The 18,526-nt window shown below is 46.8% G+C and overlaps 1 protein-coding gene across 2 annotated transcripts in view; it reads left to right on the top strand.

Annotated features, from left to right (window-relative positions):
- The first annotated feature begins 2,232 nt into the window (after positions 1-2,232).
- Positions 2,233-18,526, top strand: part of LOC110514333 (nuclear pore complex protein Nup107) — a 70,311-nt gene continuing 54,017 nt past the window's right edge. Inside the window, exons 1-16 of one of the 2 annotated variants that reach the window (XM_036945387.1) lie at positions 2,233-2,448; positions 3,999-4,096; positions 4,316-4,408; positions 4,669-4,781; positions 5,756-5,891; positions 6,899-7,002; positions 7,482-7,609; positions 9,468-9,516; positions 9,689-9,760; positions 11,861-11,949; positions 12,040-12,118; positions 13,012-13,125; positions 13,335-13,425; positions 14,462-14,601; positions 15,058-15,203; positions 16,194-16,242. In XM_036945387.1, coding sequence (XP_036801282.1) covers positions 2,441-2,448; positions 3,999-4,096; positions 4,316-4,408; positions 4,669-4,781; positions 5,756-5,891; positions 6,899-7,002; positions 7,482-7,609; positions 9,468-9,516; positions 9,689-9,760; positions 11,861-11,949; positions 12,040-12,118; positions 13,012-13,125; positions 13,335-13,425; positions 14,462-14,601; positions 15,058-15,203; positions 16,194-16,242 — 1,509 coding nt within the window. In that variant the 5' untranslated portion in view covers positions 2,233-2,440. Of the gene's footprint in view, positions 2,449-2,535; positions 2,565-3,998; positions 4,097-4,315; positions 4,409-4,668; positions 4,782-5,755; positions 5,892-6,898; positions 7,003-7,481; positions 7,610-9,467; positions 9,517-9,688; positions 9,761-11,860; positions 11,950-12,039; positions 12,119-13,011; positions 13,126-13,334; positions 13,426-14,461; positions 14,602-15,057; positions 15,204-16,193; positions 16,243-18,526 lie in introns of those variants that run through there. The other variant, XM_036945386.1, reaches the window with a different exon arrangement.

The raw sequence follows: 18,526 nt of genomic DNA, 5'->3' as shown, positions 1-18,526 counted from the left end.
CTGAGCACGTGACAGAGTCTGGAGACGCCGTGGAGAACGTTCTGCTGCCTGCAACATCCTCCAGCATGACCGGTTTGACGGTGGGTCAGTCATGGTGATGGGTGGCATTTCTTTGGGGGGCCGCACAGCCCTCCATGTGCTCGCCAGAGGTAGCCTGACTGCCATTAGGTACCAAGATGAGATCCTCAGACCCCTTGTGATCACCATATGATGGTGCGGTTGGCCCTGGGTTCCTCCTAATGCAAGACAATGCTAGACCTCATGTGGCTGGAGTGTGTCAGCAGTTCCTGCAAGAGGAAGGCATTGATGCTATGGACTGGCCCGCCCGTTCCCCAGACCTGAATCCAATTGAGCACATCTGGGACATCATGTCTCGTTCCATCCGCCACCTCATCAGGAGCATGCCCAGGCATTGTAGGGAGGTCATACAGGCACGTGGAGGCCACACACACTACTGAGCCTCATTTTGACTTGTTTTAAGGACATTACATCAACATTGGATCAGCCTGTAGTGTGGTTTTCCACTTTAATTTTGAGTGTGACTCCAAATCCAGACCTCCATAGGTTGATAAATTAGATTTTTGTGTGATTTTGTTGTCAGCACATTCAACTATGTAAAGAAAAAAGTATTTAATAAGAATATTTCATTCATTCAGATCTAGGATGTGTTATTTTAGTGTTCCCTTTATTTTTTTGAGCAGTGTATATAGCCTTTGTTTATCTAGACAAGTCAGTTAAGAACAAATTCTTATTTACAATAACGGTCTACATAAACACTGACAATGTGTTATCGGGATAAATATTCTCCCTGGCGTCCGTTCCTCGACACGTACCTTTTAAATAAACAGTTTTTAAAACTGTCCTTCCATTGTTCCTCTACAGTTATTGAACTACTTCTATACTGTGTATTAAAATGGCACACTATTCCCTATACCTATATAGTGCACTACTTTTGACTAGAACCCTATGGGCCCCGGCACCCTATTCCCTATATAGTGCACTACTTTTGACTAGAACCCTATGGGCCCTGGCACCCTATTCCCTATATAGTGCACTACTTTTGACCAGAACTCTACGGGCCCTGGCACCCTATTCCCTATATAGTGAACTACTTTGACCAGAGCCTGGACGCACCCTATCCCTATATAGTGAACTACTTTGACCAGAGCCTGGACGCACTCTATCCCTATATAGTGAACTACTTATCACCAGAAACCTATGGAACCTGGTCAAAAGTAGTGCACTATATAGGGTGCCAGGGCCCATAGGGTTCTGGTCAAAACTAGTGCACTATATAGGGAATAGGGTGCCAGTCTATGGACTTCTCCAGCCTCTGAGACGTTTGTCTCAGAAACACACAGCATCCTTGGAAAGCCTGAATCACATAAACAACACAACACACAACGGTGCTATTCTGGGTCTCCAGGAAATTCTGTGGACAGAGACACTTCCTGTTCTTCAACATGCAGGAAAATAACATGGACTTTGATTAAACATTGATATGGCCCTGCACTCTCTGTCTGAAAGGGACTGCTGATGACCACATGGGAGAAAAAAAAATACTTTTATTTTATGTTTTAAGACTAATTGTGTCAAAGTGAAACATTCTGCACACATAGCCAAATGTTATTGTATAACTTTACGTGCTACATGATATCAAGAAAGAATGCTTTGGTAAATGAGATTATTTAAAGAAGTGTTGGCCGAGAGAATAACCTCTTCATGAGTAAAATTAAAATAAAATACGGACGTTTAACTGTTGCTGCCCGAGGGTGGCGCTATAGGAATGGTCCGATATTGAGCGTAACATGACTACTCTTTACAGCCTGTGGAATAGATGACGCTCAGCAGTCATAGAGAATAATAGAGGCCTGTAATGGCCAAAATACCAGTTTTATAGCATGTGTAGCTCCATTGAAGTGCTTCAGCACCATTGTAATGTAGTTAACTGGGTGAGACTTCCAACTGTATTATCTGATCCCTCCTGATGACTCTGATTGAATCATGTCCCAACCGGGTCATCAGGAGGGATCAGACAATCGAGAATAAGAAAATGGACTACTTCAAGTAGAAATTGCCTCAATGGCGCTGCCCGGTGTGCGCACAGACGATATAATGGCACAGATATAAAAACATGAATTCTCTATCTTATCTCTATGGCAGCAGCTGTTTACGGTCATCAGTCCAAAGTAATCGAGTATAATCTCAAATATAAATTAATATATAGTAAACACTGATTTGCCCAATTTAAAATGACTTTATTTAGATTATATGAATGATTTTGAGTCGCAAAAGAATGGGATATTGGCTGTATTTAATGGGCGGGGGGGTGTATTAATGAACAGTATTGGAGCTCGATTGTAATTCCTTGTCGAGCGGGAACCAGAAGTAGAAACTATCAGACTGGAGTAGTTTACTGTGGAGTTAATATCCTGCTGTCATGGACTGGTAAAACGCTTCTTATGCTGATATAAAAAGATGAATTACAGTGATATATGTGACCTTGTTACAGTATTTAGTGAGTGTACTACAAAAGTACGCTGTCTGTAGATGTGTCATGGCAGGTATGGGACATGTGTTAGCAATATTAGCTTGCTAAGCTAGTCGTTTGAATGTGTCTTGCAGCTGTCTAAGCAAGTGGTTTGTTTGTACCACCAGCTAGTCAACTAATGGGTCTTTATAGTAAATCACGTTTTATTTTCATTTGAAGTGTTCAGTAACTTGTGACTTGTTTAACGGGATATATTGTTTCTGGATTACAGGTAGCTAGCGTAATTTTAGCATCTGGTCTAGTGCAGCTTCAGCGGCATGTATCTTCATTCAGTTCCCCCATAGAGGATCCCCCCCCCCCCGATTTAGTTTAGTGACTGCCAGACACCCACTTATTTTTCAGTGCTCATTCCGTATATTAATTTCTACATCCCCATGATGCGTATTAAAGTAGTGTAGTGGAGGTAACGTTTCACGTAAAATCAATTAATAAGGCTGATGGAATAGATCAGGGACCGGTTTGGATCGATCTGTAATACATAGAATTAGAATGAATCTGTAATACATGTTGACGTGTTTGCCAATCGAGTTTAAGTTGTGCAATTTCACCTCTAAGATGTTTTGATGCAGTATTTCTCAAGTAAAATAATAATAATTGCAATGTGAACAGAGTCAGCTGCTAGACAGAGCAATCACCACAGCTGTTCACCCCATGTTAAGTGGGCATATATATGTACATTGTCAAATCAAAACTCAAACTTCATTTACCTGTTGTGTGACACGCAAAAGTCCAAACTCTGTTTTAGACGAGACTGACTTTATGACCAAAAATGATCCTATTTACACCGTGTAGTCAATTTGGACACTAGAATAGGCGAACTGTTTCTGATTCATATCGATGCCACACGGGCTGTTTTCAAAAGGGTTTGTTGCTTTATAAAGGCAGTCGCTGTTTAAGATGCTTTTGGAGAACTGGGCCCAGAATGTTTAGCTTAAAATTTTAGGCGCAGCGATGTGCACACAGCGGTAGAGGTCTACGCACAAATGTTCCAGAATGCAATTTGCAGGAAAACGTTGTTCAGAGGCTTCATGGACAGATATGGAAATATCCAATAGAAATGTAGAACGAAGGGAGATCTAAAGATGCAACAACTATCATGAGTTGCTAACAATGACTTGGATAAAGTCTTTGGTTGCTTGACAACGAAAGAAAACAAATTAGAATAGGAGAATGCGTACGAGGAAGCCTTAATACAATAATTTCCTCTACGTTTCTGTTGTAAGATTTTGGCTATAGGCTACTTTTGAAGCAAGGTAAGACATTTTAAGGAACAGGGGAAAATATAGCAATGCTATTGACAGGCCTAACCGTTTTCTGGTAGATGGAAAGGCTTTCCTAAAAAAAACTTCTCAATTAAATTATAACTAGCTACAAAGTATCTTATGCCTTAGGCAGAATGATGATATCTTGATTGTTTGCATCCATCCAACATGTTTCCTCTGCGTAGGGACCAGAATGAGTTGCTGTCGCCTATTGTACGAGATGCCGAAGTGACCAGAGCAGCACGCCGAAAGAGTTCAGTTCAGAAGAAGGCTCAATTCAACTGTATCCTTATTGGGCCATTGTCATGGTAAACCTACCTACCTGTTGTCTAGGTTACACCATTTAAGACCTGCATTACTGATGCTCATTGCTCACACACACCGTTGCTCAGACTATTAGTTAGCTAACAGAAGTCTCATGGGGCTGTTATATGACTGCATAAGGTGTGTCTTTTAGATAACAGTAACTAGCCAGTTATATTCCCTGACCGTTGTTGTCCAGTCCTTTCTCCTCGTGATGACAACCAAGGTAGTACCACCACACCTGCCCGTTCCCTGCCCTGCTACACACCTGGATCCCTCTTCAAACAGTCCTGTAAGTCTGTCCTCTTCAATACCAACACAGCCCTCTGGCTCTGCTATGAGAGCATTGTTTGGTTAAAGGTAAAAGTGGTGTCAACCACGATAAAGACATCGAGATAAAATAAGACATATGGTCCAGTTTGTTAACCCGGACTCTCACCATCCACCAGCTGGTGTCTCCCAGAATGACCGGAGACAAGGCTATACTGTTGTAACAGATTGTTCTCTATTGTAAATTGCAGTAGTGGTGATTCCTCCTCCCTCTCCCTACAGTCACCCCGAAGAGTGCTGCTAGGAACCCAGATGTGTCGGCCATCTTGGGGACAGGGCGCAGGACTCCTCGTTTCATCCATACGCCACGACCTCCCCTGGGCACTATGAGCATGGTGAGGAGATGGATACCAGTCTTGACTGGGTGTTCTGTCTGCTGACAGACACTGTGTGGTTCTGTCTCTCTCCAAAGAGGGGATCCGGAGACAGTGGAACCGAGCCAATAGAATAGCCAATTAAACCACACTGCCTCACCATTCATCAGTTGTTGACACTTATTAAAGGTAGAATCAGTGATATGACGTAGATAAAGTAAACAGTATAGTGGGTCAATTTTCTGCAACAACTAAAGAGCGTTTGAGCGCGAGGCTAAACTTCTCCACTGTTTTGGTCATGTAGCTACCATGTTGTAAGAGTGTGAAGCGAACCCCGTGCAGATACTGTGTGAGAGGGAAGTGTTGCATCTTGCTCATCGCAATATCTGCGATGCTGCTCGTGCAAAACGTCATTTCGCTGACTGTACCTTTTAATCAAGTATGCATCGTTGAGGCCGATCCACACGCTAGTTGTTTCTGTGTTTTTGACTGCATCTCTTGTCTCCCTCTGGGCTCCAGAACCTGGATCCACACGCTAGTTGTTTCTGTGTTTTTGACTGCATCTCTTGTCTCCCTCTGGGCTCCAGAACCTGGATCCACACGCTAGTTGTTTCTGTGTTTTTGACTGCATCTCTTGTCTCCCTCTGGGCTCCAGAACCTGGATCCACACGCTAGTTGTTTCTGTGTTTTTGACTGCGTCTCTTGTCTCCCTCTGGGCTCCAGAACCTGGATCCACACGCTAGTTGTTTCTGTGTTTTTGACTGCGTCTCTTGTCTCCCTCTGGGCTCCAGAACCTGGATCCACACGCTGGCTGTTTCTGTGTTTTTGACTGCGTCTCTTGTCTCCCTCTAGGCTCCAGAACCTGGATCCACACGCTGGTTGTTTCTGTGTTTTTGACTGCGTCTCTTGTCTCCCTCTGGGCTCCAGAACCTGGATCCACACGCTGGTTGTTTCTGTGTTTTTGACTGCGTTTCTTGTCTCCCTCTGGGCTCCAGAACCTGGATGACAGTGACTGGACCAACAGCCTGTACCCGTCTCCTCTGTCCGGCCTGGGACTGGGGGACACCAGCTTTACTGACGACATCAACATGTCCTCTGTAATGCTGAAGGAGGAGGATCCTGGAGAGGCTGGTCAGATTCATTTATTTTCTCCCTGGTTGTTGATTGATATTTTAATATCACTGATTGAGCCAGCGGTTCCGTTTCCCAGGTTTCCCAGCCAGGTCTGAAAATCAGCACGTATAACTGACTTCAAGGTCCAGATTTGGGGAAAGGGGTTACAGAGGGTAGTGGCTAGGTGTCGTTCTGTAAATGTATAGAATAGATTTTTTTACCATTTTATTTAACTAGGCAAGTCAGTTAAGAACAAATTCTTATTTTAATTGACGGCCTAGGAACAGTGGGTTAACTGCCTTGATCAGGGGCAGAACGACAGAATTGTACCTTGTCAGCTCAGGGATTTGAACTTGCAACCTTTCGGTGACTAGTCCAACGCTCTAACCACTAAACTACCTGCCGCCCCAGAATAGAATACAACGCTGACCCTTGACCCCCCCACCCTTGTGTCCTGCAGCGTCAGTCAGTTCCTCCACTGTTCCCAGAGTTCCTCCAGTCCTATCTCAGACACTCCTCCACTGCTGACCTCTGACCCCCCTCCCCTCTGTGTCCTGCAGCGTCAGTCAGTCTGTTCCCAGAGTTCCTCCAGTCCTATCTCAGACACTCCTCCACTGCTGACCTCTGACCCCCCCCCCCCCCTCTGTGTCCTGCAGCGTCAGTCAGTCTGTTCCCAGAGTTCCTCCAGTCCTATCTCAGACACTCCTCCACTGCTGACCTCTGACCCCCCTCCCCTCTGTGTCCTGCAGCGTCAGTCAGTCTGTTCCCAGAGTTCCTCCAGTCCTATCTCAGACACTCCTCCACTGCTGACCTCTGACCCCCCCCCCTCTGTGTCCTGCAGCGTCAGTCAGTCTGTTCCCAGAGTTCCTCCAGTCCTATCTCAGACACTCCTCCACTACTGACCTCTGACCCCCTCCCCTCTGTGTCCTGCAGCGTCAGTCAGTCTGTTCCCAGAGTTCCTCCAGTCCTATCTCAGACACTCCTCCACTACTGACCTCTGACCCCCTCCCCTCTGTGTCCTGCAGCGTCAGTCAGTCTGTTCCCAGAGTTCCTCCAGTCCTATCTCAGACACTCCTCCACTGCTGTCTTTGACCTGCTGGGGGAGTATGAAGCCATCTGTCAAGACAAGGTACCGCTTTCTCACTTCCCTCAACCAACTTCCCTCTTCTGTGTGTGTTTTAGAACACGTGTGTGTGTGTGTGTGTGTGTGTGTGTGTGTGTGTGTGTGTGTGTGTGTTTTAGAACACGTATGTGTGTGTGTTTTAGAACACGTGTGTGTATGTGTGTGTGTTTTAGAACACGTGTGTGTGTGTGTGTGTGTTTTAGAACACGTGTGTTTGTGTGTGTGTGTGTGTGTGTTTTAGAACCCGTGTGTGTGCAAGAGTTTGTAGAGCAGGAGGTTTGCTCCTCAAGCGTGGGTATGTGCGAGCGTATGTGTGTGTGTGAGTTATTGTGTGTTTTATATGCAGAGCTGTGTGCAGCCTTATGAACACAGTGATAATGGTTTATGTATAGCTATGCTGCCCTTATGAACACAGTGATAATGGTGTATTGTATAGCTATGCTGCCCTTATGAACACAGTGATAATGGTGTATTGTGTGTACCAGGTGGGCATGCTCCAGAGGCTGGTATCGAGGGCAGCTCCAGGGCAACAGAAGTCCTCTAAGACTGCTGGTATGAGATGGCTTTTACAGCAGGAGATGGTCACCTGGCGCCTCATCACTTCTCTATACAGGTTAGTGTCTGTCTGTCTGTCTGTCTGTCTGTCTGTCTGTCTGTCTGTCTGTCTGTCTGTCTGTCTGTCTGTCTGTCTGTCTGTCTGTCTGTCTGTCTGTCTGTCTGTCTCACGGTCTGTCTGTCTCACGGTCTGTCTGTCTCACGGTCTATCTGTCTGTCTGTCTCACGGTCTGTCTGTCTGTCTGTCTCACTGTCTGTCTGTCTGTCTGTCTCACGGTCTGGTCTGTCTGTCGGTCTGTCTCACTGTCTGTCTGTCTCACGGTCTGGTCTGTCTGTCGGTCTGTCTCACTGTCTGTCTGTCTGTCTGTCTGTCTCACTGTCTGTCTCACGGTCTGTCTGTCTCACGGTCTGTCTGTCTGTCTCACGGTCTGTCGGTCTGTCTGTCTCACGGTCTGTCGGTCTGTCTGTCTCACGGTCTGTCGGTCTGTCTGTCTCACGGTCTGTCTGTCTGTCTGTCTGTCTGTCTCACGGTCTGTCTGTCTCACGGTCTGTCTGTCTGTCTGTCTCACTGTCTGTCTGTCTGTCTCACGGTCTGTCTGTCTGTCTCACGGTCTGTCTGTCTCACGGTCTGTCTGTCTGTCTGTCTCACGGTCTGTCTGTCTGTCTGTCTCACGGTCTGTCTGTCTGTCTGTCTCACGGTCTGTCTGTCTGTCGGTCTGTCTCACTGTCTGTCTGTCTCACGGTCTGGTCTGTCTGTCGGTCTGTCTCACTGTCTGTCTCACGGTCTGTCTGTCTCACGGTCTGTCTGTCTGTCTCACGGTCTGTCGGTCTGTCTGTCTCACGGTCTGTCGGTCTGTCTGTCTCACGGTCTGTCTGTCTGTCTGTCTGTCTCACGGTCTGTCTGTCTCACGGTCTGTCTGTCTGTCTGTCTCACTGTCTGTCTGTCTGTCTCACGGTCTGTCTGTCTGTCTCACGGTCTGTCTGTCTCACGGTCTGTCTGTCTGTCTGTCTCACGGTCTGTCTGTCTGTCTGTCTCACGGTCTGTCTGTCTGTCTCACGGTCTGTCTGTCTGTCTGTCTGTCTGTCTCACTGTCTGTCTGTCTGTCTCACGGTCTGTCTGTCTGTCTGTCTGTCTGTCTGTCTGTCTCACTGTCTGTCTGTCTGTCTCACGGTCTGTCTGTCTGTCTGTCTCACGGTCTGTCTGTCTGTCTGTCTCACGGTCTGTCTGTCTGTCTGTCTCACGGTCTGTCTGTCTGTCTCACGGTCTGTCTGTCTGTCTGTCTGTCTGTCTCACGGTCTGTCTGTCTGTCTCACGGTCTGTCTGTCTGTCTCACGGTCTGTCTGTCGGTCTGTCTCACGGTCTGTCTGTCTGTCCCTTCCGTTCTCTATCTCTATCTCTATCTCTATATATATATATATATATATATATATATATATATATATATATATATATATATATATATATATATATATATATATATATATATATATATATATTAGGGCTGTGAATTACCAGGGAACTCACAAAACGATATCATCACAATACTTACACGCCGATACCAAATGTATTGTGATGTCATTGCGATTCGATGTTCCAAACACATGCTCACCACATGTCTGCTGCAGAGGGACAAGAGAGAGAGACATGTTTTAATGCTGAACCAATTGGCTCCCTATTTTAAAAAGATAGAGAACAAGCTGTGAAGGAAAAGTTTAGGTGTAGGTACAGCCGACTAGCGCAACAAAAAAAATGTATAGCTAAATGTCGCTACGGTATGTCGTCCAAAACAATATCCCTATCTACATGTAACTATCTATTTTTGCATTCGTTTTCCTCATCACTACATAGAGGAATGGTGTTGCTATGGAGACGCGTGGTTTGACTTTGTTACATCACTGTGTCCCTCCCCCCTCAGAGACAGGATCCAGTCAGAGCTGGAGGATGACATCATGATGGATGTGGCTGTGAGTACTCCTCTACAACTATGATGTCGTTAGGGAACTACAGGTGTTTCTGTGCTGTGTGATGGAGAGGGAGAAGGAAATGGAGTAACCGTCCTCTCTCCTGTGTGATGGAGAGAGAGAAGGAAATGGAGTAACCGTCCTCTCTCCTGTGTGTGTGACCATCTCTCCTCAGGCTCCCGGTGTTAGTGAGAAGGTGGTGATGGAACAACTTTTCCAGAGAGATGCTGTAGTACGCCAGAGTCAGGTTAGACTCTCTCTCTCACACATATACACACACACACATAAAACATACAGTACCAGTCAACATGTTCTACATTGTAGAATAATAGTGAAGACATCAAAACTATGAAATAACACATATGGAATCATGTCGTATCCAAAAAAAAGTGTTAAACAAATCAAAATATATTTTAGATTCTTCAAAGTTGTCACCCTTTGCCTTGATGACAGCTTTGCACACTCTTGGCATTCTCTCAACCAGCATCACCTGGAATGCTTTTCCAACAGTCTTGAAGGAGTTCCCACATATGCTGAGCACATGTTTGGTTGAGTTTGGGTGATCGTGGAGGCCAGATCATCTGATGCAGCACTCCATTACTCTCCTTCTTGGTCAAATAGCCTTACACGGCCTGGAGGTGTGTTGGGTCATTGTCCTGTTGAAAAACAAATGATAGTCTCACTAAGTGCAAATCAGATGGGATGGCGTATTAGTGCAGAATGCTGTGGTAGCCATGCTGGTTATGTGTGCCTTGAATTCTAAATAAATCACTGACAGTGTCACCAGCAAAGCACCCCCACACCATCACACCTCCTCCATGCTTCACGGTGGGAACCACACACCTCCTCCTCCATGCTTCACGGTGGGAACCACACATGCGGAGATCATCCGTTCACCTACTCTGTGTCTCACAAAGACACGGCAGTTGGAACCAAAAATCTCAAATTTGGACTCATCAGACCAAAGGACAGATTTCCACCGATCTAGTGTCCATTACTCGTGTTTCTTGCCCCAAACAAGTCTCTTCTTCTTACTGCTGTCCTTTAGAAGTGGTTTCTTTGCAGCAATTAAACCACAAAGGCCTGATTCACACAGACTCCTCTGAACAGTTGATGTTGAGATGTGTCTGTTACTTGAACACTGTGAAGCATTTATTTGGGCTGCAATTTCTGAGGCTGGTAACTCTAACTTATCCTCTGCAGCAGAGGTAACTCTGGGTCTTCCTTTCCTTCCTCATGAGAGTCAGTTAACTCTAATGAACGTATCCTCTGCAGCAGAGGTAACTCTGGGACTTCCTTTCCTGTGGCGGTCCTCATGAGAGCCAGTTAACTCTAATGAACTTATCCTCTGCAGCAGAGGTAACTCTGGGACTTCCTTTCCTGTGGCGGTCCTCATGAGAGCCAGTTAACTCTAATGAACTTATCCTCTCCAGCAGAGGTAACTCTGGGTATTCCTTTCCTGTGGTGGTCCTCATGAGAGACAGTTTCATCATACCGTTTGATGGTTTTTGTGACTGCACTTGAAGAAACGTTCCAAGTTCTTGAAATGTTCCGCATTGACTGACCTTCATGTCTTAAAGTAATGATGGACTGTCGTTTCTCTTTGCTTATTTGAGCTGTTCTTGCCATAATATGGACTTGGTCTTTTACCAAATAGGGCTATCTTCTGTATTCCACCCCTACCTTGTCACAACACAACTGATTGGCTCAAACGCATTAAGAAGGAAAGAAATTCCACAAATCAACTTTTAAGAAGGCACACCTGTTAATTGAAATGCTTTCCGGGTAACTACCTCATGAAGCTGGTTGAGAGAATGCCAAGAGTGTGCAAAGCAGTCAATCAAGGCAAAGGGTGGCTACTTTGAAGAATCTGTTTTGTTTAAAAACTTTTTTTTTTGGTTACGACATGATTCCATGTGTGTTATTTCATAGTTTTGACGTCTTCACTATTATTCTACAATGTAGAAAATAGTAAAAAATAAAGAAAAGGCCTGGAATGAGTAGGTGTTCTAGAACCCTTGAATGAGTAGGTGTTCTAGAACCCTTGAATGAGTAGGTGTTCTAGAACCCTTGAATGAGTAGGTGTTCTAGAACCCTTGAATGATTAGGTGTTCTAAAACTTTTGACTGGTAGTGTATACACACACACACACACACACACACACACACACACACACACACACACACACACACACACACACACACACAAAAACACACTCCTCCTCCCCTACACTCCTCCTCCCCTATTATCTGTCTCTAGTGGTACAGTCCTGTTTGGTCTGATGGATGGTTGTAATAGAGACCATTTTGTAAAGTTTTAAATCATCGTTTCACCTCCTCTCTCTTAGTTGGTTGTGGATTGGTTAGAGAGTATCGCCAAAGATGAAATCGGGGACTTCTCCGACAACATTGAATACTACGCCAAGTCTGTCTACTGGTAAGTCGCTGGAGTCATTTGAGAGAGACGAGCGCTTGCGTGTCGTTAGGAAGACCATGTGCCTTGGCTAATATTCTGTTTGACTTTCAGGGAGAATACCCTTCATGCTCTGAAACTGAGGAGAAACACATCCAGCACAGGCTTCAATGTTCCCCTGGTTACTGAGCTGGTAAGAGGGGCTTTTAGGCCTGCTCTTCACAGGCTTCAATGTTCCCCTGGTTACTGAGCTGGTAAGAGGGACTTTTAGGCCTGCTCTTCACAGGCTTCAATGTTCCCCTGGTTACTGTTCCCCTGGTTACTGAGCTGGTAAGAGGGACTTTTAGGCCTGCTCTTCACAGGCTTCAATGTTCCCCTGGTTACTGAGCTGGTAAGAGGGACTTTTAGGCCAGCTCTTCACAGGCTTCAATGTTCCCCTGGTTACTGAGCTGGTAAGAGGGACTTTTAGGCCTGCTCTTCACAGGCTTCAATGTTCCCCTGGTTACTGTTCCCCTGGTTACTGAGCTGGTAAGAGGGACTTTTTAGGCCTGCTCTTCACAGGCTTCAATGTTCCCCTGGTTACTGTTCCCCTGGTTACTGAGCTGGTAAGAGGGACTTTTAGGCCTGCTCTTCACAGGCTTCAATGTTCCCCTGGTTACTGTTCCCCTGGTTACTGAGCTGGTAAGAGGGGCTTTTAGGCCTAATCTTCACAGGCTTCAATGTTCCCCTGATTACTGAGCTGGTAAGAGGAGCTTTTAGGCCTAATCTTCACAGGCTTCAATGTTGCCCTGGTTACTGAGCTGGTAAGAGGAGCTTTTAGGCCTAATCTTCACAGGCTTCAATGTTCCCCTGGTTACTGTTCCCCTGGTTACTGAGCTGGTAAGAGGAGCTTTTAGGCCTAATCTTCACAGGCTTCAATGTTCCCCTGGTTACTGTTCCCCTGGTTACTGAGCTGGTAAGAGGAGCTTTTAGGCCTGCTCTTTACAATCTCACACTCACACTCTCTCCTACATACACATGCTCTGATGCCATGATAGGGAATACGTTGTTTTACTTAGAACAGAAAGTAACTCTGTGTGTCTGTAGGACCCTGACGCCCCCATCAGACAGAGACGTCCCCTGGCAGACCTGGACAGAGAGGATGATGCCAGACTGCTGAAGTACCTCTTCACCCTCCTCAGAGCGGGCATGACAGACGAGGTGAGAAACGGGAGACACTCTCAAATGGCACCATTTGTTCCCTGTTCACTGTTATTGACCAGGGCTCATAGTTCTCTGGTCACAAAAGTAGTGCCGTGTATAGGTAATAGGGTGGCGTTTTGAGACCGGTCTCAGTACAGCGCCACCTGGTGGATGGGAGGGTTACATTGAACTGGTTTCTAGTCACAGTGACGTGTGGTTGTGTGTAGGCCCAGAGGCTGTGTAAGCGCTGTGGCCAGGCATGGAGAGCTGCTACTCTGGAGGGATGGAAGCTGTACCACGACCCCAACATCAACGGAGGTCAGTTCTCCGTCGTACACTCTCACCAACAGATGTATAACACCAAGTGGAGGTCGTGACCTTTTTGTCAGCCGGTGATTGTCATGTAAATAACTGTCTGTCTCGCGGTAATTGACCTTTTTAATGGACATAAACACGTTTAGCATCTCCTGGCTTAGCAGTTAGCAGGTTTGGTAGGCTACTAATGACCAGCAGGTTTGGTAGGCTACTCGTGACCGGCAGGTTTGGTAGGCTACTCGTGACCGGCAGGTTTGGTAGGCTACTCGTGACCGGCAGGTTTGGTAGGCTACTAATGACCGGCAGGTTTGGTAGGCTACTCGTGACCGGCAGGTTTGGTAGGCTACTCGTGACCGGCAGGTTTGGTAGGCTACTCGTGACCGGCAGGTTTGGTAGGCTACTCGTGGCCGGCAGGTTTGGGAGGCTACTCGTGACCGGCAGGTTTGGGAGGCTACTCGTGACCGGCATGTTTGGGAGGCTACTAACGACCGGCAGGTTTGGGAGGCTACTCACGACCGGCAGGTTTGGGAGGCTACTCACGACCGGCAGGTTTGGGAGGCTACTCACGACCGGCAGGTTTGGGAGGCTACTCACGACCGGCAGGTTTGGGAGGCTACTCACGACCGGCAGGTTTGGGAGGCTACTCACGACCGGCAGGTTTGGGAGGCTACTCACGACCGGCAGGTTTGGGAGGCTACTCACGACCGGCAGGTTTGGGAGGCTACTCACGACCGGCAGGTTTGGGAGGCTACTCACGACCGGCAGGTTTGGTAGGCTACTCACGACCGGCAGGTTTGGTAGGCTACTCACGACCGGCAGGTTTGGGAGGCTACTCGTGACCGGCAGGTTTGGTAGGCTACTCGTGACCATCAGCATCATCAGAGCTTAGAGAAGTTTAGTCACCGTGACCAAACGGTCACGTTAGAATTTGACTGCGGTCATGACTCGTGATCGCCGGTGTGGCGGTAATTGGGTCACCATAACAACCCTAAACACACATCCCTATGAAAAGTCTGTAATGGAACTGAGCTGTGTCCAGGCGGGGCAGAGCTGCTACCGGTGGAGGGGAACCCTCAGCGCTGTGTGTGGAAGGTCTGCTGCTGGAGGATGGCTGATAATGAACACTTCAGCAGATATGAGAGAGCCATCTACGCTGTTCTGAGTGGGAACCTCAAACGGGTATGTTGGGTGTTATCTCCCTAAGACACTCTCTCCTCTCCTCTCCTCTTCTCTCTGTAGCACTTGTATGTGTTAGGTGGAGGAGGATGTGGGGGGTCAGGTGGAGGAAGAGGATTGGGGGGTCAGGTGGAGGAAGAGGATTGGGGGGGTCAGGGGGAGGAAGAGGATTGGGGGGGTCAGGGGGAGGAAGAGGATTGAGGGGGTCAGGGGGAGGAAGAGGATTGGGGGGGGTCAGGGGGAGGAAGAGGATTGGGGGGGGTCAGGGGGAGGAAGAGGATTGGGGGGGGTCAGGGGGAGGAAGAGGATTGGGGGGGGTCAGGGGGAGGAAGAGGATTGGGGGGGGTCAGGGGGAGGAAGAGGATTGGGGGGGTCAGGGTTCTGGTAGACTCTGTCTCTCCCCTCTAGCTGGACTACAGTAGAGTGGTTGTAGTGATTTGCCTCTCTGTCTCCCTCTAGCTGCTCCCAGTGTGTGAGTCGTGGGAGGACAGTGTGTGGGCCTACTTCAGGGTCCTGGTAGACTCTCTTGTGGAACAGGAGGTCCGGTCCTCAGGGATGGGCAGCGAGGAGCTGGAGGAGCTGCCACGAGAATACCTGGAGGCCAAGTAAGATCCCCTCTGGTAGAGAATACCTGGAGACCAAGTAAGATCCTCAGCCTCTAGTAGAGAATACCTGGAGGCCAAGTAAGATCCCCTCTAGTAGAGAATACCTGGAGGCCAAGTAAGATCCTCAGCCTCTAGTAGAGAATACCTGGAGGCCAAGTAAGATCCTCAGCCTCTAGTAGAGAATACCTGGAGGCCAAGTAAGATCCCCTCTAGTAGAGAATACCTGGAGGCCAAGTAAGATCCCCTCTGGTAGAGAATACCTGGAGACCAAGTAAGATCCCCAGCCTCTAGTAGAGAATACCTGGAGGCCAAGTAAGATCCTCAGCCTCTAGTAGAGAATACCTGGAGGCCAAGTAAGATCCTCAGCCTCTAGTAGAGAATACCTGGAGGCCAAGTAAGATCCCCTCTAGTAGAGAATACCTGGAGGCCAAGTAAGATCCCCTCTGGTAGAGAATACCTGGAGGCCAAGTAAGATCCCCAGCCTCTAGTAGAGAATACCTGGAGGCCAAGTAAGATCCCCAGCCTCTAGTAGAGAATACCTGGAGGCCAAGTAAGATCCCCAGCCTGTAGTAGAGAATACCTGGAGGCCAAGTAAGATCCCCAGCCTGTAGTAGGCAGCCTTACCCAGGGACCATACCCTTTAGTGGGTAGCCCTGCCTAGAGAATACAGCCTCTAGTAGAGAATACCTGGAGGCCAAGTAAGATCCCCAGCCTGTAGTAGAGAATACCTGGAGGCCAAGTAAGATCCCCAGCCTGTAGTAGAGAATACCTGGAAGCCAAGTAAGATCCCCAGCCTGTAGTAGGCAGCCTTACCCAGGGACCATACCCTTTAGTGGGTAGCCCTGCCTAGAGAATACAGCCTCTAGTAGAGAATACCTGGAGGCCAAGTAAAATCCCCAGCCTCTAGTGGAGGGCTGAGGATCAGGAATCTAACCTTCCTAACCTTTCTATTTCTAAATGTAAATTGTACTGTCTCCCTTTTCTCTCCAGCTGGACACTAGAGAAGGTGTTTGAGGAGCTGCTGGCAACAGAGTCAAAGGTCAAGCATCTGTTTTTCTGCTCTGTCAAACTAGCTGTGTGTCTGCATCACACCAGTCTACTAGCTGTCTACATCACACCAGTCTACTAGCTGTCTACATCACACCAGTCTACTAGCTATCTACATCGCACCAGTCTACTAACTATCTACATCACACCAGTCTACTAGCTATCTACATCACACCAGTCTACTAGCTATCTACATCACACCAGTCTACTAGCTATCTACATCACACCAGTCTACTAGCTATCTACATCGTACCAGTCTACATCACACCAGTCTACTAGCTATCTACATCACACCAGTCTACTAGCTATCTACATCACACCAGTCTACTAGCTATCTACATCGTACCAGTCTACATCACACCAGTCTACTAGCTATCTACATAACACCAGTCTACTAGCTATCTACATCATACCAGTCTACTAGCTATCTACATCGTACCAGTCTACATCACACCAGTCTACTAGCTATCTACATCACACCAGTCTACTAGCTATCTACATCACACCAGTCTACTAGCTATCTACATCATACCAGTCTACTAGCTATCTACATCGCACCAGTCTACTAGCTATCTACATCGTACCAGTCTACATCACACCAGTCTACTAGCTATCTACATCACACCAGTCTACTAGCTATCTACATCGTACCAGTCTACATCACACCAGTCTACTAGCTATCTACATCACACCAGTCTACTAGCTATCTACATCACACCAGTCTACTAGCTATCTACATCGTACCAGTCTACATCACACCAGTCTACTAGCTATCTACATCACACCAGTCTACTAGCTATCTACATCGTACCAGTCTACATCACACCAGTCTACTAGCTATCTACATCACACCAGTCTACTAGCTATCTACATCATACCAGTCTACTAGCTATCTACATCGTACCAGTCTACATCACACCAGTCTACTAGCTATCTACATCACACCAGTCTACTAGCTATCTACATCACACCAGTCTACTAGCTATCTACATCGTACCAGTCTACTAGCTATCTACATCATACCAGTCTACATCACACCAGTCTACTAGCTATCTACATCACACCAGTCTACTAGCTATCTACATCACACCAGTCTACTAGCTATCTACATCATACCAGTCTACTAGCTATCTACATCGTACCAGTCTACATCACACCAGTCTACTAGCTATCTACATCACACCAGTCTACTAGCTATCTACATCGTACCAGTCTACATCACACCAGTCTACTAGCTATCTACATCACACCAGTCTACTAGCTATCTACATCACACCAGTCTACTAGCTATCTACATCACACCAGTCTACTAGCTATCTACATCGTACCAGTCTACATCACACCAGTCTACTAGCTATCTACATCACACCAGTCTACTAGCTATCTACATCGTACCAGTCTACATCACACCAGTCTACTAGCTATCTACATCGTACCAGTCTACATCACACCAGTCTACTAGCTATCTACATCACACCAGTCTACTAGCTATCTACATCGTACCAGTCTACTAGCTATCTACATCATACCAGTCTACTAGCTATCTACATCATACCAGTCTACTAGCTATCTACATCATACCAGTCTACTAGCTATCTACATCGTACCAGTCTACATCACACCAGTCTACTAGCTATCTACATCACACCAGTCTACTAGCTATCTACATCATACCAGTCTACTAGCTATCTACATCGCACCAGTCTACTAGCTATCTACATCGTACCAGTCTACATCACACCAGTCTACTAGCTATCTACATCGTACCAGTCTACATCACACCAGTCTACTAGCTATCGACATCACACTAGTCTACTAGCTATCTACATCACACCAGTCTACTAGCTATCTACATCACACCAGTCTACTAGCTATCTACATCGTACCAGTCTACATCACACCAGTCTACTAGCTATCTACATCACACCAGTCTACTAGCTATCTACATCACACCAGTCTACTAGCTATCTACATCACACCAGTCTACTAGCTATCTACATTGTACCAGTCTACTAGCTATCTACATCGTACCAGTCTACATCACACCAGTCTACTAGCTATCTACATCACACCAGTCTACTAGCTATCTACATCACACCAGTCTACTAGCTATCTACATCATACCAGTCTACTAGCTATCTACATCGTACCAGTCTACATCACACCAGTCTACTAGCTATCTACATCACACCAGTCTACTAGCTATCTACATCATACCAGTCTACTAGCTATCTACATCGCACCAGTCTACTAGCTATCTACATCGTACCAGTCTA

This window comes from Oncorhynchus mykiss, chromosome 15 (assembly GCF_013265735.2).
Source record: "Oncorhynchus mykiss isolate Arlee chromosome 15, USDA_OmykA_1.1, whole genome shotgun sequence".
In the NCBI taxonomy this organism is placed as follows: domain Eukaryota; kingdom Metazoa; phylum Chordata; class Actinopteri; order Salmoniformes; family Salmonidae; genus Oncorhynchus; species Oncorhynchus mykiss.
The sequence above is the reverse complement of the archived record's forward strand: the minus strand, read 5'-3'. Positions and strand labels throughout refer to the sequence as shown.